The sequence below is a fragment of the Benincasa hispida genome, chromosome 7 (assembly GCF_027475165.1).
Source record: "Benincasa hispida cultivar pf3 chromosome 7, pf3_genome.v1.1, whole genome shotgun sequence".
Taxonomy (NCBI): Eukaryota; Viridiplantae; Streptophyta; class Magnoliopsida; order Cucurbitales; family Cucurbitaceae; genus Benincasa; species Benincasa hispida.
This window is the reverse complement of record NC_143484.1, coordinates 33,207,256-33,223,122: the sequence shown is the minus strand read 5'-3', so window position 1 is coordinate 33,223,122 and position 15,867 is coordinate 33,207,256. Positions and strand designations below refer to the sequence as shown.

The 15,867-nt window shown below is 31.4% G+C and overlaps 2 protein-coding genes, 1 long non-coding RNA gene and 1 pseudogene across 5 annotated transcripts; 1 reads left to right on the top strand and 3 right to left on the bottom strand.

Moving 5' to 3' along the window:
* The first annotated feature begins 471 nt into the window (after positions 1 to 471).
* LOC120081027 (proline transporter 1 pseudogene) lies at positions 472 to 1,244 on the top strand (annotated as a pseudogene).
* Positions 1,245 to 1,871: 627 nt separating this feature from the next.
* LOC120080804 (17.8 kDa class I heat shock protein-like) lies at positions 1,872 to 2,863 on the bottom strand. The gene has a single exon (XM_039035445.2). The coding sequence runs from the start codon at positions 2,461 to 2,463 to the stop codon at positions 1,984 to 1,986; it is 480 nt and encodes a 159-aa protein (XP_038891373.1). The 5' UTR covers positions 2,464 to 2,863; the 3' UTR covers positions 1,872 to 1,983.
* A 3,451-nt stretch (positions 2,864 to 6,314) lies between these two features.
* LOC120080803 (18.1 kDa class I heat shock protein-like) lies at positions 6,315 to 9,918 on the bottom strand. Its single transcript, XM_090315718.1, has one exon. It carries the CDS (start codon positions 7,057 to 7,059, stop codon positions 6,580 to 6,582), a length of 480 nt encoding a protein of 159 aa, XP_090171844.1. The 5' UTR covers positions 7,060 to 9,918; the 3' UTR covers positions 6,315 to 6,579.
* An 861-nt stretch (positions 9,919 to 10,779) lies between these two features.
* Positions 10,780 to 12,942, bottom strand: LOC120081211 (uncharacterized). 3 transcript variants are annotated; one of them, XR_016530757.1, is made up of 4 exons: positions 12,807 to 12,935; positions 12,663 to 12,721; positions 12,077 to 12,124; positions 10,780 to 11,165 (listed from the first exon to the last, which is right to left on the bottom strand). It is a non-coding gene; the product is annotated as an uncharacterized LOC120081211 (long non-coding RNA). The 3 variants fall into 3 exon arrangements; XR_016530755.1 differs by lacking the exon at positions 12,663 to 12,721 and having other exon boundaries at positions 12,803 to 12,942; XR_005482721.2 differs by lacking the exon at positions 12,807 to 12,935 and having other exon boundaries at positions 12,663 to 12,799.
* Between the last annotated feature and the right edge of the window lie 2,925 nt (positions 12,943 to 15,867).

Here is a 15,867-nt window from a genome sequence, read left to right as displayed (position 1 = left end):
TTTCTTATTTATTTTTTTCTAAATATTTTTTCCAACCTAATTCTCGTACATTTTTAAAACTTACCTTTTTTTTTTTTTTTTTTTTTGTTTTTTTTTGTTTTGTTGTTTTGAGTTTTCTAACTTATTTTAATTTTACCGTTTTATTTTTTCAATTGCATTCTTTTACATTTTTTTCTAATTTAGTGCCGTTTTTCCTCATTCCTTATTGATGCGAGAAACATTTTACAAACTATTTTGGAATTTTTCTCTCATCTTCTTGTGAAAAAAAAAAAATCTATCAACAATTATTATTTACGTGCTAGAATTTTCTCCATTTCTTATCCAGTTCTCCATTAAACTCTATATGTATAAACTATAAAATTTTCACCACCTAAATAGTAGGCAAAGGGCAAGCTCCCGAGCAGCCTTTAGTGTTTCCTTTCACATCTTTTCATCACTTATATACCATCTATGTTTAAACTTAAGATATATATGCTTCCGAACTTATCTTCTTCAAACCTTCATTGCTCACAGGCAACGGTGAGGCAGCCTGTAGTCAAGAACATGCTAAAGGCTCTCTACTTCCAGTTCACCGTTGGAGTCTTGCCCATGTATGCCGTTACTTTTATCGGATACTGGGCATATGGATCTTCCACCTCGACTTATTTACTCAACAGCGTAAATGGTCCAATTTGGGTGAAGGCAATAGCAAATATACCCGCTTTCCTTCAAACAGTCATCGCTCTGCATGTAATTCTCATCAATCTTCTCTTCTAACTATACTGTGCCTCTTTTTTCTTGATCGAGTATATGAGGTTCTCAATCCGTTTTAACTTGATGGTCTTTATATTTTGCATTCAGATATTTGCCAGCCCAATGTACGAGTATTTGGACACAAGGTACTGGATCACAGGAAGTGCACTGAATGTAAAAAATTTGTCATTCAGAATAGGTGTGAAAGGAGGGTACCTGGCCATAACCACACTGGTCTCAGCTATGTTACCTTTCCTTGGAGACTTCATGAGCCTTACAGGAGCAGTCAGCACATTCCCACTTACATTTATACTTGCAAACCATATGTACCTTGTGGCAAAGAAGACCAAACTCAATTCTCTACAAAAGCTTTGGCATTGGTTTAATGTTTGTTTCTTTAGCTGTATGTCTTTAGCAGCAGCGGTTGCAGCTTTAAGGCTCATAGCAGTAGACTCCAAAAACTACAATTTATTTGCTGATCTATGATCAAATTTACATTTTAATTCTTTTCAGATCTTCAAATCTCTCAGTTTCTTCATAGATATGCTGCTCAGCTCTTTATTCCTAGTCTTAACATAGAGCTTTCACCAGATAATAATACCTATAGTGTGGCCTAGCTAGATTGCACTCTGTTCCTTCCGTCATTGTTTCCAAGTCTTTTTCCCTTCTAATCTTTTGTTGCATATTGATAGTTTTGTGCTGTACTACTTTGTATTGATGAAAAGTGGAACAATATATATAAATATATATATAAGAAAAAGAAAAAGGATTTAGCTTCATTTGATTGGCTCATTTTGATGTGATTGTTTGCCGCCTTGAATTATATCCATAAATTATTAATTGTTTTCAATATTTTAAATTGCGAGTTGCAAGGAAAATAAATTATTAATTTATTGGCAAACATGTTTAAAACCTTGAAACAAAGGACACCTTAGTGCTTTTTACCTTAAATGTTTCACTTCTCATGTTTAGGATGTAAGCCTGCAACAAAAAATCTAACCTTTTTTTTTCTTCTGCCGAAAATGGGCTGATTTGGTATAGAAACTCCCACGTATGTTTTCTTTATGAAATTTTAATGTCCACACATATTTTTTTAATATAACAACTGTTTAAAACATTTAAATTAGTACCCAAAAAAATATTTAAATTAATTTTTACATATTGCAATATTAATGTAATATTTTTTTTAAAAAAAAGATGTCAATGGACTTCATTTTAAATTACATTCTCAACCTTTCACTGAACACAACTTTAACCAGAGATGTCAATGGACTTCATTTCAGGCTTCTTCTCTTCCATTTTGGGCACTGTCACAGTCAGCACTCCATTGTCCATGTTGGCCTTCACCTCCTCAACTTTAGCATTCTCCGGCAGCCTGAATCTCCTCAAGAATTTCCCACTGCTCCGTTCGATTCTATGCCATTTGTCGTTCTTCTCTTCCTGCTCTTTGCTCCTCTCACCACTAATTTGCAACACCCTGCCTTCTTCCACTTCAACTTTAACTTCTTCCTTTTTGATTCCAGGAAGATCGGCCTTGAAGATGTGGGCTTCCGGGGTTTCTTTCCAGTCGATACGAGCGTTGGCAAAAGCAGAGGTCTCACGAGCAGAGGAAGGGAGGTTGGCTAGTGAAGTTGAAAATGGGAAGCCTTCGAAGGGGTCCCAAACGTCCAATGAAAAGGGGTCGAAGACGTTGCTCCGGTGGCCACCAAAAATGCTTGAAATCAGAGCCATGGTTGTTCAAGTTTAATGCAGAGGTTGTTTTTATTAAGAAATAGAGAGGGAGCAGAGTATAGAAACGGAATTAACTGATGAAGTCGTTTGATATGTTGATTTGTCTGCTGGGAGTGAGAAGTTGAAACATTTAAATAAAAATCTTCCTTCTGGTTTCTTCTTCCAGGAGAACAAGATGATTCCAGAAGCTTCTACAATCTCCTCAGCCCATTTCAACAGTCAATTTGGAAATTAGAATAAAAAATCCAATTACTGTAGGAGGTTGAAGAAAGTTAGGAAAGAAAGGTAATACGCTAGCATTTGGAAAAGTCAAAAAGGGAAGTAAGGGAAAGACCAAAAAAGTCTGGAAGCATTTCGAATTTGTATGATCCATCCTATATAAATATCGAGAGTGCGTTAACACCATCTCATCGATATTCAACAAACGAAGCTTACATTCCTTCCTTGATCACTTCACACTCTTAATTTCAACTAAAATGGAAGAGAAAAAACCTGAGATCAAGTTGATTGACATCTCTCGCTACACATTATTGTTCTTCCTTCTGCATTTGCCCCTCTTTGTATCAACTTGTATCAATGGGTGTTAAATAAATTCCCTAAATTAGGATTTTTGTAATTTAGGTGTCTTTTGCAATATTTGTGACGGTGGAGAGATGAAAAAAATTGTGATGTATAATATTATTATGGAATTGAATGTTAATTATTTATATTATATTCACATTAGTGATATTTTTGTAGGGATCAAATCTCGACCAAAAACGTGAGAACGCCTTGCATTTCAAAATTCGATTTTAAAGAAATAAAATACAGCAAACTAAAACAAAATAGATAAACATCATAATAAGTATGCATTTTAAGGGAGAAACAAAATGGATGAATAATTCTTACTTTTGTAGATTCCCAAACTTGTCAAAATTTCTCTTGTTTTTTCACACGAATATTTTCTCAACGATCACCAACTAACTTTGTTATTCTCTAAGATTCCAAGAGTTGGATGAGTGGTCTCCAACACTTGGAAGAGAAAGAGGTATAGAAATTGTGCAGAGAGTTTAGAGAGGAATTATCTTGGAACCTAGAGTATATTCTTGCACAAATGAATGTTTGTCCAAAATGGGCTAATAGAATGAATTTATATGGAGAAGAGCTTACCACTTCTCTAAGTATTTCATTTTTCACCCTAGATGCTAATTAATTAAATAATCCCTTATTTAATTAGTTCACATTAATTAAATAACCATATATTTAATTTAATTTAATATATAGTTAATTAATTAATTAATATATAAACATCACATGGTTATATGTTTCCATCTCTCTAACATTATAATTAATCGACTTGTTCTTAAATAACAATGCAATCTTTAAGCGAGAAAACCTACTATAACCACTTTCCAATGCGGCATAGGACATCAAGTTAGTTGGAGGTCATCCATGCTAACTTGATATGTTTATACTCATTTGCTCAATATCTTATGAGTATTCTTACTATTACTAATAAGAACTTATGTATTATTTCATGCTCAGTTGCTTTAAATATTTCTCACATTTTTACTTTTTTCCAAGGTTCATGTGCTACTATTTAATCTCGATTGGCCAGATGGAGACAAATAATTTAAAGTAAAAAACCTTTGAAGCAAAAAGATTTGCAGGTTCTAGTCAAACCTTACACTAGAAAATTAGTCACATATAGTCGTAATGAAAAATAACTTTAATAGACAAAAGAATAAAAGGTAGAGTTTAGTCTGCTTGTCTACGATGTTGCAACTTCGACTCCGTCCAGAAATTCCAAAGGGTTTCGCACAAGACTCTCCTTATTTGAGAATTTTTTTTCCTTGTACTTCTCTCCTAAGCTTGGGTTCTTTTATTGAGAAATATAAGGGATCCACTTGGTATCCAATTTTATATTTCTACAAGTCTCGATGTTGCAAACTGTGACAGACAAATGTGACAGTAGCTCCCCTTACCTCTGCAGGATTCAATGATTAGACAACTTCCCATACCTCTATAGCTCTTAGATGATTTGATATGCTCAAATTGATTTGACAGTGCTTCAGGATAATGTTGATTCCCTATATGAAGATGGTACAACATGTAGGTGATTTGGCAGCTTCATGCACTTTTGCCACATTCATTCGATTTGATGTGCTCAAATGATAAACTGACATCTCAAGGTAATAATGATTAATTTGTTAGTTCAGAGCATAAGAACTCCATCATACTATAGCTTCAAAGTTTTATCAATGCTACAACATGGTTTTTCCTTTTAAGTCTTTTCAGCCTATAAGTGATTTAGACATGCTCAGTTGCTTAGTTGCTTAGGCGACATGTTAGAATATGGTGAGGCCATATGTCAGTTCAGAGTATGAAAACATCCAACCATGTTGTTACTCCGAATTTACACAATGTTGTAGCATCTTTTTTTTTTTTGCACGTCTTATTTCTGCAACAACTTTTGTTGATTCTTACTGCATGCTTTTGATCAACACCTTAGGGTCTTTTTTATAGGAATAGGATTTATATGTTTACTTGTCTCAAAACATGTTATAGAACCAATAAACATTGATGATTTAAGGGCATTAAAAGCTTACTTTTGTAAGACATTACACATGTGTCCACAGGCGACACCGATTATTGATAAAAATATTTGGCCAAGAAAAACTCACATGATCTTCACGTACCACTGATGGTGTATTTAAAGTTTAGGAAATATATGACTTGGAATGAGGCAATTGAGGATGAGGCGATCCTAGAATGACGTGATTTACAAAAGAAAAAGAGTTGCACACGAATGTGATACTTGTCTACCATAGGTATATTATGATGTTTAAGTTATTTTTTAGCAGATGAAGGGAGTTAACCTTTTTTTTTTTTTTAGTAAGGATCAACTTTAAAGATGTATGAATCCTTAAACTTTCAATTTTGGTATAATAAACCTTACACTTTTATTTTTGTATCTAATAGATTTCTGAAAAATTTATTGATGACTTGAAATTTATGTTTAGTGTAGCACTAAAACTTACAATTTAGTGTATCTAATAGACCTGATATCTCATATTCCGTCGGAGTTGTGAGTAGTTACATACAGAATTCGAAGAAGGCTCATCTTGAATCAGTTCGCAGAATTTTAAGATATCTAAAAGGAACAAGTGAATATGGCCTTTTATACAAGAAATGGGAAGATTGCAAGTTAGAAAGCTTCTACGATGCTGATTATGCTAGAGATCACGATACACAACGATCAACTACTGTTTATGTGTTCAAACTTAGTAATGGAACAATTTCTTGGTATAGCAAGATACAACCAACAGTTGCATTATCTACCACAGAAAGTAGAGTATAGAGCAACAATCATGGCAACACAAGAGAATATGTGGATAAAGCAACTAATGAAGGATTTGTACCAAGAAGCAAATCATACAGTGACTTTATTATATATTTACAAAAAGACTACTAACAAATAAACATGCAAAATTTTAACAACTCAAGATGATTGAACGATCCAAATCAGTTAATGTTGAAAGGGAGTGTAAAATATATATAACAACACTAACTATTCTAGAAAATTCTTGATTGCCTTCCTTTTATGCCAATTTATTCAATAGATTGCATCCAAAATTACAAGTCCATTGCAATCTCTAGATAGATAATAGATATGCTCAATTATACTCTATTCTATTATGTTTAAATAAATTCTATTTCGTGGGTCGTTTGATATTTTGTGTGTATTATTAAGTACCTAGAATTTTAAAATATCACTTAGACTTCAAATTTTTTGTATCTAGTACACTGATACTGATATTATATATAATTAGCAAAAATCTTAACTTTAATAGATGAAAGAAATTCATATGTAACGTATAATTCTCCAATTCATAATTGAAACAGAGAGAGAACTGTAATTGGATGAAACATTTACTATGTAATATGTTCGAGGAAGAACAGAAACTCATATGTTGGAAGAAGAACAGAAGCTTAAGAAATGCCAAATACTTTTCATGTATACAAAGTTATAAACATTGCAGAACACACCAACAAAGCTCATTCTTCCACAATTTATTTAACGAACATTAGGTAGAATGCAAAGCGCAGAACTCAGAAGGAACGATGTGTTGATGTCTAGCCGGAGATGTCAATTGACTTGATTTCTGGCTTCTTCTCTACCATTTTAGGCACTGTCACAGTCAACACTCCATTCTCCATGTTGGCCTTCACTTCCTCAACCTTAGCATTCTCGGGCAGCCTGAATCTCCTCATGAACCTCCCACTGCTTCGTTCGATTCTATGCCATTTGTCGTTCTTCTCCTCTTGCTCTTTGCTTCTCTCCCCACTGATTTGCAGCACTTGGCCCTCTTCCACTTCAACTTTGACTTCTTCCTTTTTGATTCCAGGAAGATCGGCCTTGAAGATGTGGGCTTCTGGGGTTTCTTTCCAGTCGATGCGAGTGTTGGCAAAAGCAGAGGTCTCACGAGCAGAGGAAGGGAGGTTGGCCAATGAGCTTGAAAATGGGAATCCTTCGAAGGGATCCCAAACGTCCAATGAAAAGGGGTCGAAGACGTTGCTCCGGCGGCCACCGAAAATGCTTGGAATCAGAGCCATGGTTGTTCAAGTTCGAAGCAGAGGATATTTGTTAAGAAACAGAGAATAGAAATGGATTTAATTGACAAAGATTGGTTGAAATGGTGTATTGTTTGCCGCTAACTCCTAAGGATGGCTTTCCAGTGGGGTGTTGAAACATTTAAATAGGAGAGCAGAGAACATATTTTAGAAACTTCTGGAAATAAAAAGTTCCTTCTGGTTTATTCTTGGCGAAGAAGACGATTCCACGAGCTGGACTCTTAAATTGGGGCTCAGACCATTTTCTTGGGCCTTTCAATTGGGCTTTCTCTCACCGAAATTAAATAAAAGAAATATTTCTTTCACCTGATTTTCAGTCTTTTTCTTATCAATTGAAAATATAAATATCAACTCCAAAATATATATATAGATATTAAAAATAGATATTACTTTCAAAAATTTAATTAATTACCTTCAATAGAGGATAACATATTTTCAAAGGTTATTTAAACTTTTTTGAAAAAAAATAATATATTTTTAAAATTTTTTTAATAACATTCCATAAAAGAGTGATAATTTTCAATGGTTTTTTAAACTTCTTTGATAAAAAAAATAATATATTTTTCAAAGATTCTTAATATTCTTTATAAATATAATATATTTTTGATAATTTTCGATAAATAGTAGATATTTTTCAAAAGTTTTTGATAATTTTCAATAAATAGTAGATATTATTAAAGGTTTTCGATAACTTTCGATAAATAGTAGATATTTTTCAAAGGTTTTCAATAATAAAAAGTAGATAATTTTCAAAGCTTTTTAATGTTCTTTTATAAATATAATATCATTTTCAAATGTTTTCAATAATAAAAAGTAGATGAGTTTTAAAGGTTTTTTAAACTCATTTGATAAATATAACATTTTTCTCAAAGGTTGTCAATAACCTTGGATAAAGAGTAGATAATTTTCAAATATTTTTTAAACTCTTTTAATAAATATAATATATTTTTCAAAGGTTTTCAATAATCTTCAATAAATAGTAGATAATTTTCGGAGATTTTTTTTAATTTCCTTTGACAAATATAATATCTTTTTCAAAGATTTTCAATAACCTTCGATAAAGATTAGATAATTTTCAGAGGTTTTTTTTTTTTTAATTTTCTTTGACAAATATAATATCTTTTTTAATGCTTTTCAATAATCTTCAATAAAGTGTGGATAATTTTCAAAGGTTTTTTTAAAAGAATTTGATAAATATAATATCTTTCTCAAAGGTTTTCAATAACATTCGATAAAGAGTAGATAATTTTCAAAGGTTTTTTAAACTCCTCTGGTGAATATAATATCTTTCTCAAAGGTTTTCAATAACCTTTGATGAAAGAGATAATTTTCATAGGTTTTCTTTAATGTCCTATGATAAATATAATATTTTTCTCAAAGAGTTGTCAAAAATCTTTGATAAAGACTAAATATTTTTCAAAGGCTTTTAAATCCCTCTAATTAATGTAACATTTTTCAAAGGTTTTTTATATTCTTGAATAAAAGATGGTCGAAATAGGCTTTTTTTTTTTTTTTTCTTTTTTTTGCAGTGATTCTAGCTATGACCAATTTCACAAATTTCCCCCTTTTGAAATCAATTGAGCATTCCCTCTTAATAAGGGACAAAAAGACATTTAGCACATAATTCAACTTGATGGTAGAAATATCAAATAAATTTTCAAAACAAATTTTTACTCAAAATAACTTTGGTTGGTTAATCCGATCAATTCATAGATGGTCGACAAGGCCCACTATTTGTTGTTACTATGGGGTCAAATAATATCCAATTACCAATATACATAAAAGGGACACAAAACAATATAGCAATAAGAGAAAATCAATTTCATTCAAATATGAAATTCATATATAAAAGTACATAATTCTCCATATGGAAAATAATTTACCAATTCTTCAACAATGTAAGTAATAGAATATGTATAACTTCATGCTTAAAAGACATTTAATAAAAACTCTAATCAATTTCATCCAAGAGTATAAACAACATATATTAATCATCAAAAGAATGATAATATCTTGCAAGACTCAAAATTCTTGCTCAAAACTTATTTTCGAGAAAAATACAAGGATAGAGCAACTAATTGACCAAAATGTCAAAATATAAGCAATAAAGACAAATGGCCCATAGATAAATATACAATAATTTCTCATGGCATTAAATCTAATCACTACTACAAAACTAAGCTTTAATGTTGGTTTAAAATTGACATTATAGGGGTACAATGTCGATCGGCAACTAACATTAAAGATCGTACTATAAAAGGTCTTTCATGTCTGTTGTCTTTAATGTCGGTTTCAAAACGACATTATAGATGACCAAGATGTCAATGCCAGTTATCTTCAATGTCAGTTTTCAACCGACATTGAATACTGTTTTCAATGTCGATTTCGAACTGACATTGAACATTATCTTCAATGTCGGGTTTCACCTACTTTTTGTCAGTAATTATTCGATATTATATGTTTTTCATCGTTTTTTCATTATATATATATATATTGCTTGCACATGTGCAAATGAATAGTATTTCTCGTTTACCTGTGCATGCACAAAATAAAATCTTAATTGCTTGTATGTATATAACAATAAACAAAAACTAACTAATTCACAACAAAGAAAATGATAAATTGTTTAACTAAGTAACCTATCAGCAAGTTACATTGATATTGATATACATAGAGCTCGATAAGTTCGAGAGAGCTGGTTGTCTACTTTAGAGGGTTCGAATTAGTCCAAACCTACAACTAACCACCTTTCACAAGATATAAATTTTTGAAAGATCAAAACTATAGTTTGACATCTAAAGAAGAAAAAAAATGTCTCTATTTGAGATATAAATAAAGAAAAAAAAACCCACAAAGCTCAAATACATAATGTGTTGGATCTAGAGTTCCCTAAGGAAAAGCATAAAAAGATTGCGATACCAAATCTTTACTCATTTATTGCATTTGCAAAACAAGAAAGCTCAATAGTTGAATAAATGGAAGACAACCCATAAGAAAAATATAGACCCAATTTCTAAGTCCTAAAAAGTTCAAAAGTAGACATGAGTTTTGCAAAGATAGAAAATGTATATCTTTCTACCTTGAGAATTGATAGCCGCATAGATGAAGATTGAAACTAAGTCTGACAGTCAAGAGAGAAATTAGTCATTCACTCATGTACATCAAAGAACTATCAAAATTACCAAAATACGAATATTTAACACTTCATAAAATAAATCCAACAAAACTTGATCAAAACTAACCAACTACATTCAATGACAACTAAAGCAAACTAAACTAATACCTATTACAAGTTTTCAACTAAAAAAGAAAAAACAAATTAAGAATCAACTTAAATTTAAAACAGTTTCAAATTCCAAATATTCAAAATAACCAAAATTCACCCAAGGCCCCCCACACCCACTTGACTTCCTCTTTACACAAACTCACAAAGTAGCATCTTACACTTTCTAAAAACAAGGTCATTGATGTTCCTCTAAACATGCTTTATATAAAACCACATAAACGATAACATGCTCTTCAATATTAACCATACGTATATTCAAACAACTCCACAACATGCTCATATCCTCCAAGTCACATAATAGCATTTCCGTGTGTTTTACCTATTAAAATCAACACAAGGAACATCCATGCAAAATAATATATATGAATCTTGGACATGTTTATGAACTCAAGCTAACCAATATTAAATTTTACACATGTTTAAAAATATATTATAAAATCTTAAAACTGATGTATGAGAAAATAACTCATAATCACAAGGGGGTCAAGTCAATGACAGATTCACATGCTTATTGTACATATTAGAGTAAAGGAACTGCTATAATAATGATGACAAATATACCTGCAAAGTTTGTTTCACCAACATATAATTTACCTTTGTGAAACAGGGTCTCAAATTAATATTAGTCAAGCAAACTTTCAAACACAGACAACACATATACAATGGAACTATCTATCACTAACATATAATTTACCTTCGTGCTCACAAAAAGCAATTCCTCTCCCAATACGTTTGTCCAAGAAATCACCTAAGCCCCATACAAAAACACCTAGCCAAAATGGTATTCGCACCGAATGAATCACTACAAAAATAACGCATGCACGTAAATAAACATTAAAATCAATTTCCCCCCTTTTGTTTTCCACTTTTTGGCTAATGGGAAATGGAATACAGTCATGCCATTCAATAAGCTGTAGTATTGCAAATAAAGTAAACAAGACTATACTCAACTCTTTATAATAAACCCAATGATCACTTGTAAAATAACACCAAATGCTCGAACCTTTTGTAGTTAATTGGAACATTACAATATTACTGTTTATTTTCCAACTAAATTTAACCTTGTCATAGAATGCTTTGCCCAAATTCACAAAATAAAACTAAGATGCGATGGAAGACTTCTTAAAAATTAAGTCCAATGAATACATGAATCAAATGAAAAAAATGGTTTCACATAAAACTCCTCTAATATTGAACCAAAACAAGGAATTACATCAATACCTCGAAAAGTCGACAATCAAGACCTCAATGTGGGTGCTTCAAATTCAAAATAATCAATCTTAAATTTGGGGATGTACACATACGAATGTACATTTTTAAGGATACGTCTGAAACCATAAACTATAAAGAAAAAAAAAAAAGAATAAACAAATTGAAAAAATACACAATATTAGACCAAAATTATAACTCAATGAAACATCACGTAAAAAAGAAGTTGAATACCACCAAATCTGAAGATAAAATGGGAATACCAAACATGCACATGGATTTGGTCCATGAAAATTGATGGTTGAATATGAGATGAATATACATAATTACAACATAAATCCCCACCATCACCCTACACTACATTTTGAGAGAAATATGCCATCCTCACCATACACTTCATTAAGACACTCCTAAAAGTATAAATTCAAGTTCCCAAGGTTAGATAGAACTTAGTTCAAAACGTTAATCGAAAACTCGAATAGTGTTCAGAATGAATAATCTTACCTACAACGACCTGAAACCTCAATCCAAACGCTTCAAATCAAACCTAGACTACAAACAAAGAATATCCAAGAGTTAAAATAGCAACTAAATTTAATTGGGATAACTTTAAATGGGATTTCAATCTAAAACTCATCAAAAGAGGCTTGGGCACTTGTTGAAAAGTGTTTGAACGATTCTGAATATGATTCAAAATTATGAATACAAGCTTCCAATCATTAGAGAAAAATCTAAAGGACTTTAAGCTAGATCGAAAAGAAATTTAGAGTCATTAACCCACAGAAAAACAAAATTACAAACAAAGTGAAAATTGTAGTCGCTCAAAAAAAAAAAAAAAAAAAAAATGTAGTCATTCCTGAGATAATGAAATACAATTCCAAAGGTTAAAATTGAGTTCACAACCTTGGTTGAAATCTAAAATAGTATTTAGAATGAGTAAACTTATCAAAAGTGACCTTAAACCTCAATCCGAACACCTCAAATCAAGCCTAAACTACAAACAAGGAAAAACGAAGAGTTAGAAGCTAATTTACACTATCTAAACTTGGTTCCAAAGGCTCTAAACATAGCTATAACGCTTAACACTCACCAAAATAGGCTTGGGTCCATGCTGAAAGGTGTTCAAATAACCATGAAACCGTTCCAAATCTCCAATTAAAAGCTTCCAAACATTAGAGACCAATATAAAAAACCTTAAAATATTTCAAAAAGGGATTTAGAGTGATATACCCACTGGATCAGACCCAAAGCGGCCCAAAACCTCGTTTGTTGGTGTCTGAACTCACTCAATCTTACATATTTGGAGGCATTAGGAAGTGGGTATTTCAAATCTGTTGTTGAAATTCAATGGGTAAGTGTCAAAACACACTGAGTAGGGGAAAATGCTAATGTTGGTATGCCTTATGTTGAGTGGGTAGCTGCTTCATGGTTAGATATCACAACGTCGTGGGTTGGTCTTCGTAAACGCCGTTCGTGGTTGTAGGTTGCATCGGACGTGAAGATAGTTGAATGTACTGCACGTGTCATCAGACAAGCACCGTCGTCATATCTCGCTGGTGGTTGTTGTATTGCTGTCAATTGATACAGGTCGTGAGTGTGTCGGTCGAGCTGCAACAACACGCAAAGGGGAAGGGTGTTGTACGGGTAATGTGAGGGAGGAAAAGAGAGAGGGAGGAAGAGAGCGAGGGAAAAAGAAGGAGGAGTGGGAGACCTTCTTTTTTTAATAAAATAAAACCTAAATTAAAGTATAAATAAATTTGAGAGGAAAACGAAAATGGGGAGGGAGGGGAAAAAATCAAGATTAAAAAATTGTCTTGGGATTCTAAAAAGAGGGTCAACTGCAGTGTTGGTTTTAAACTGATTTTATAGGTACCCCTACAATGTCAATTTAAAACCAACTTCAAAGATCCGTATTCTTTTTTTTTTTTTAGAAACTGATATTGTACATCTGTTTTTGGTTTTTCCTACCGATCAAAGCCCAGATTTCTTGTCGTGAATAACCAATGCAAGAAATCAATTTCATACTTTTTTTCAAAGTCATATAAGAAATATAATTTCCATAAAGATACCAAAAGAATAAATATCTCAATAATTAAAAAAAAAAACTAAGAGTTTACCAAATGTGCAATTTTTCTTTGTTGGATTCAAGCAAGCTATACTAGTTTCGTCCATTTGAATTAATTCCTCATTTGAAGACTAAGCAACAATTGCTTCTTGAATCAACCTACAAGTAAAGCTCAACCAAGAGATTTTGGTACCAATTTCTTGGGTCTTTCATTGTTAGTGAACAAAGACTTTGGAACCCATTTCAAATTAGTTCCAAAATTACTATCATTCATTTTTGGCAAATAACAAGTATGATATTTATGACCAATTTTTTCACAAGAAAAACATATAACATTAGGTAAGAATTTCTTTTAACTAATTGATTTTTCACAATATTTTTCTCAAAATTTTTTTCCTTGGAGCATTTTTCAGTTGAAAACAATTTGGTCTAATATGACCTTTAACTCCACAAAAATGACAAGTAGGTACAAGTTTTGGTTTTACATGGATATCTCTAGCCTTTTTATGATTATACACGAGTTTAGCATCATTCATGCAATGAGTTTTAGCAAGTGAATGTTTAGGCCTAACTTTGATTTTTCAAGCTTATTCACAAAGTTCACATTACAAGCACAATTTGGTCTAGCATGAAATTGTTTATGCACAAACTTTGAATTTTCATGAATACGTTTACCTTTTTTATACTTTGGCTCAAAATTAGATACATTAGGCAAAACATATTGAGACATATAAGGGATGCCTTTAACAAAAGTAGTACTTTTAAAAGTAAATGAACAACTTCTATTTATATAGCTTAATCCCCTTTTTATCATGAGAAGATTTACTCATGTCAATAATTTTATTTAATTTTTGTGCACCACTAGCCAATTTATTTATGGACTCTTTTGCAATTTGAAGTTCTTTATTAGCAAACAATTCGTTCTCTTTAAGCATATGTAAAAGATCATTTTCTCATGAATATCACATTCAAGAAATTTAATTTTGTCAACAAGAGACAACTTATCTTTTTCTAAACATTTATTGCTATTTTTAAAGTCAAGAATTTTATCTTTCAAGCTAGCAATTTCATCTTTCAACTCTAAAGAAGATCTAATTTTCTCATTTTCATTTCTCAAGTGATTCACTTCAAGTTTCAATTCACAAGATAAAGATTTATTATCATCATTTTCTTTTCAAGAAGAGTACTTCTATCATTCAATGCAAATTTCTCATTACAACACTTATCATGCAACAAAGAGTTATAAGCTCTATTCTTTAAACAAGAATTTTCATCTATCAAAGATTTATTTTCAAGAGATAATGCTCTATAATTCTTTCATAATTTCACATATCTAGAGCTAATCTTTTCAAATACTTTCAAATCCATCAAATAATTCGTCATAAGAAGAGATTTTATGATTTACCTCATTTTTGTCATCTCTAGAATCGTTCTCCGAATGAGCCATTAAGCACAATGAGGATCTATCACATTTATCTTTCCCTACTACATGGACTTTTCCTTGATTTTGGGAATAATTCTTTTTTACATCAATTAAATCATTAGTATTATTGGCTTTCTGGTCCATAATCTCAAATTAATTAATTTTAATTAATTAATTCAATCATATTTTGATGATAATAAATCTGCTTTTATTCATTAACGATTTGAGTGTTTTGAAGTATCTATTGCGTAGAGCTCGGAACAATGGTTTCAACGCAATTTAAATCGCTCAAATCAGAGTTCAAACGAATAATATATAGCTAAAACAAGTTTAACCGAAAAATCCTGAGTTGATGACGTAACAATTTCTTTTTCATCAAAGTGGACCAATTGAAAGGTGTCACTTGGAACAACAGACACATGGTGGACTTTTGATTTTTGGATTGATTTTAAAATAAAAATGAATTTAAAAAGAAAATAAATTTAATATTATTTTATGTTTTATTTAACGGCTAGTGGACACATGATGAAATTTTACTTTTTGTTGAATTTTAAAACAAAATGATTTAAAAATATACATATACTATTATATTATATTATGTTTATGTCAAACTACTAGTTGAGTTAATCACCATCATTTAATTTTCTTTTCCAAGATCCAATAGTCCAAATTAAATGTGGTTTCCAACAAATTTTCCTCTTTATTTAAACTCGTATTCTTCTTCGAATGTTTAGAACAAATTTCATAATTTTCAATCCTCTCCAAAAGTACTTGCTCTCTCCAAGCTTCAATTTTCTCTTTTCATCC

Bases quoted from the DNA above. Each gene is read 5' to 3' on its own strand.
- LOC120080804 (XM_039035445.2), bottom strand. From the start codon at position 2,463: ATGGCTCTGATTTCAAGCATTTTTGGTGGCCACCGGAGCAACGTCTTC.
- LOC120080803 (XM_090315718.1), bottom strand. From the start codon at position 7,059: ATGGCTCTGATTCCAAGCATTTTCGGTGGCCGCCGGAGCAACGTCTTC.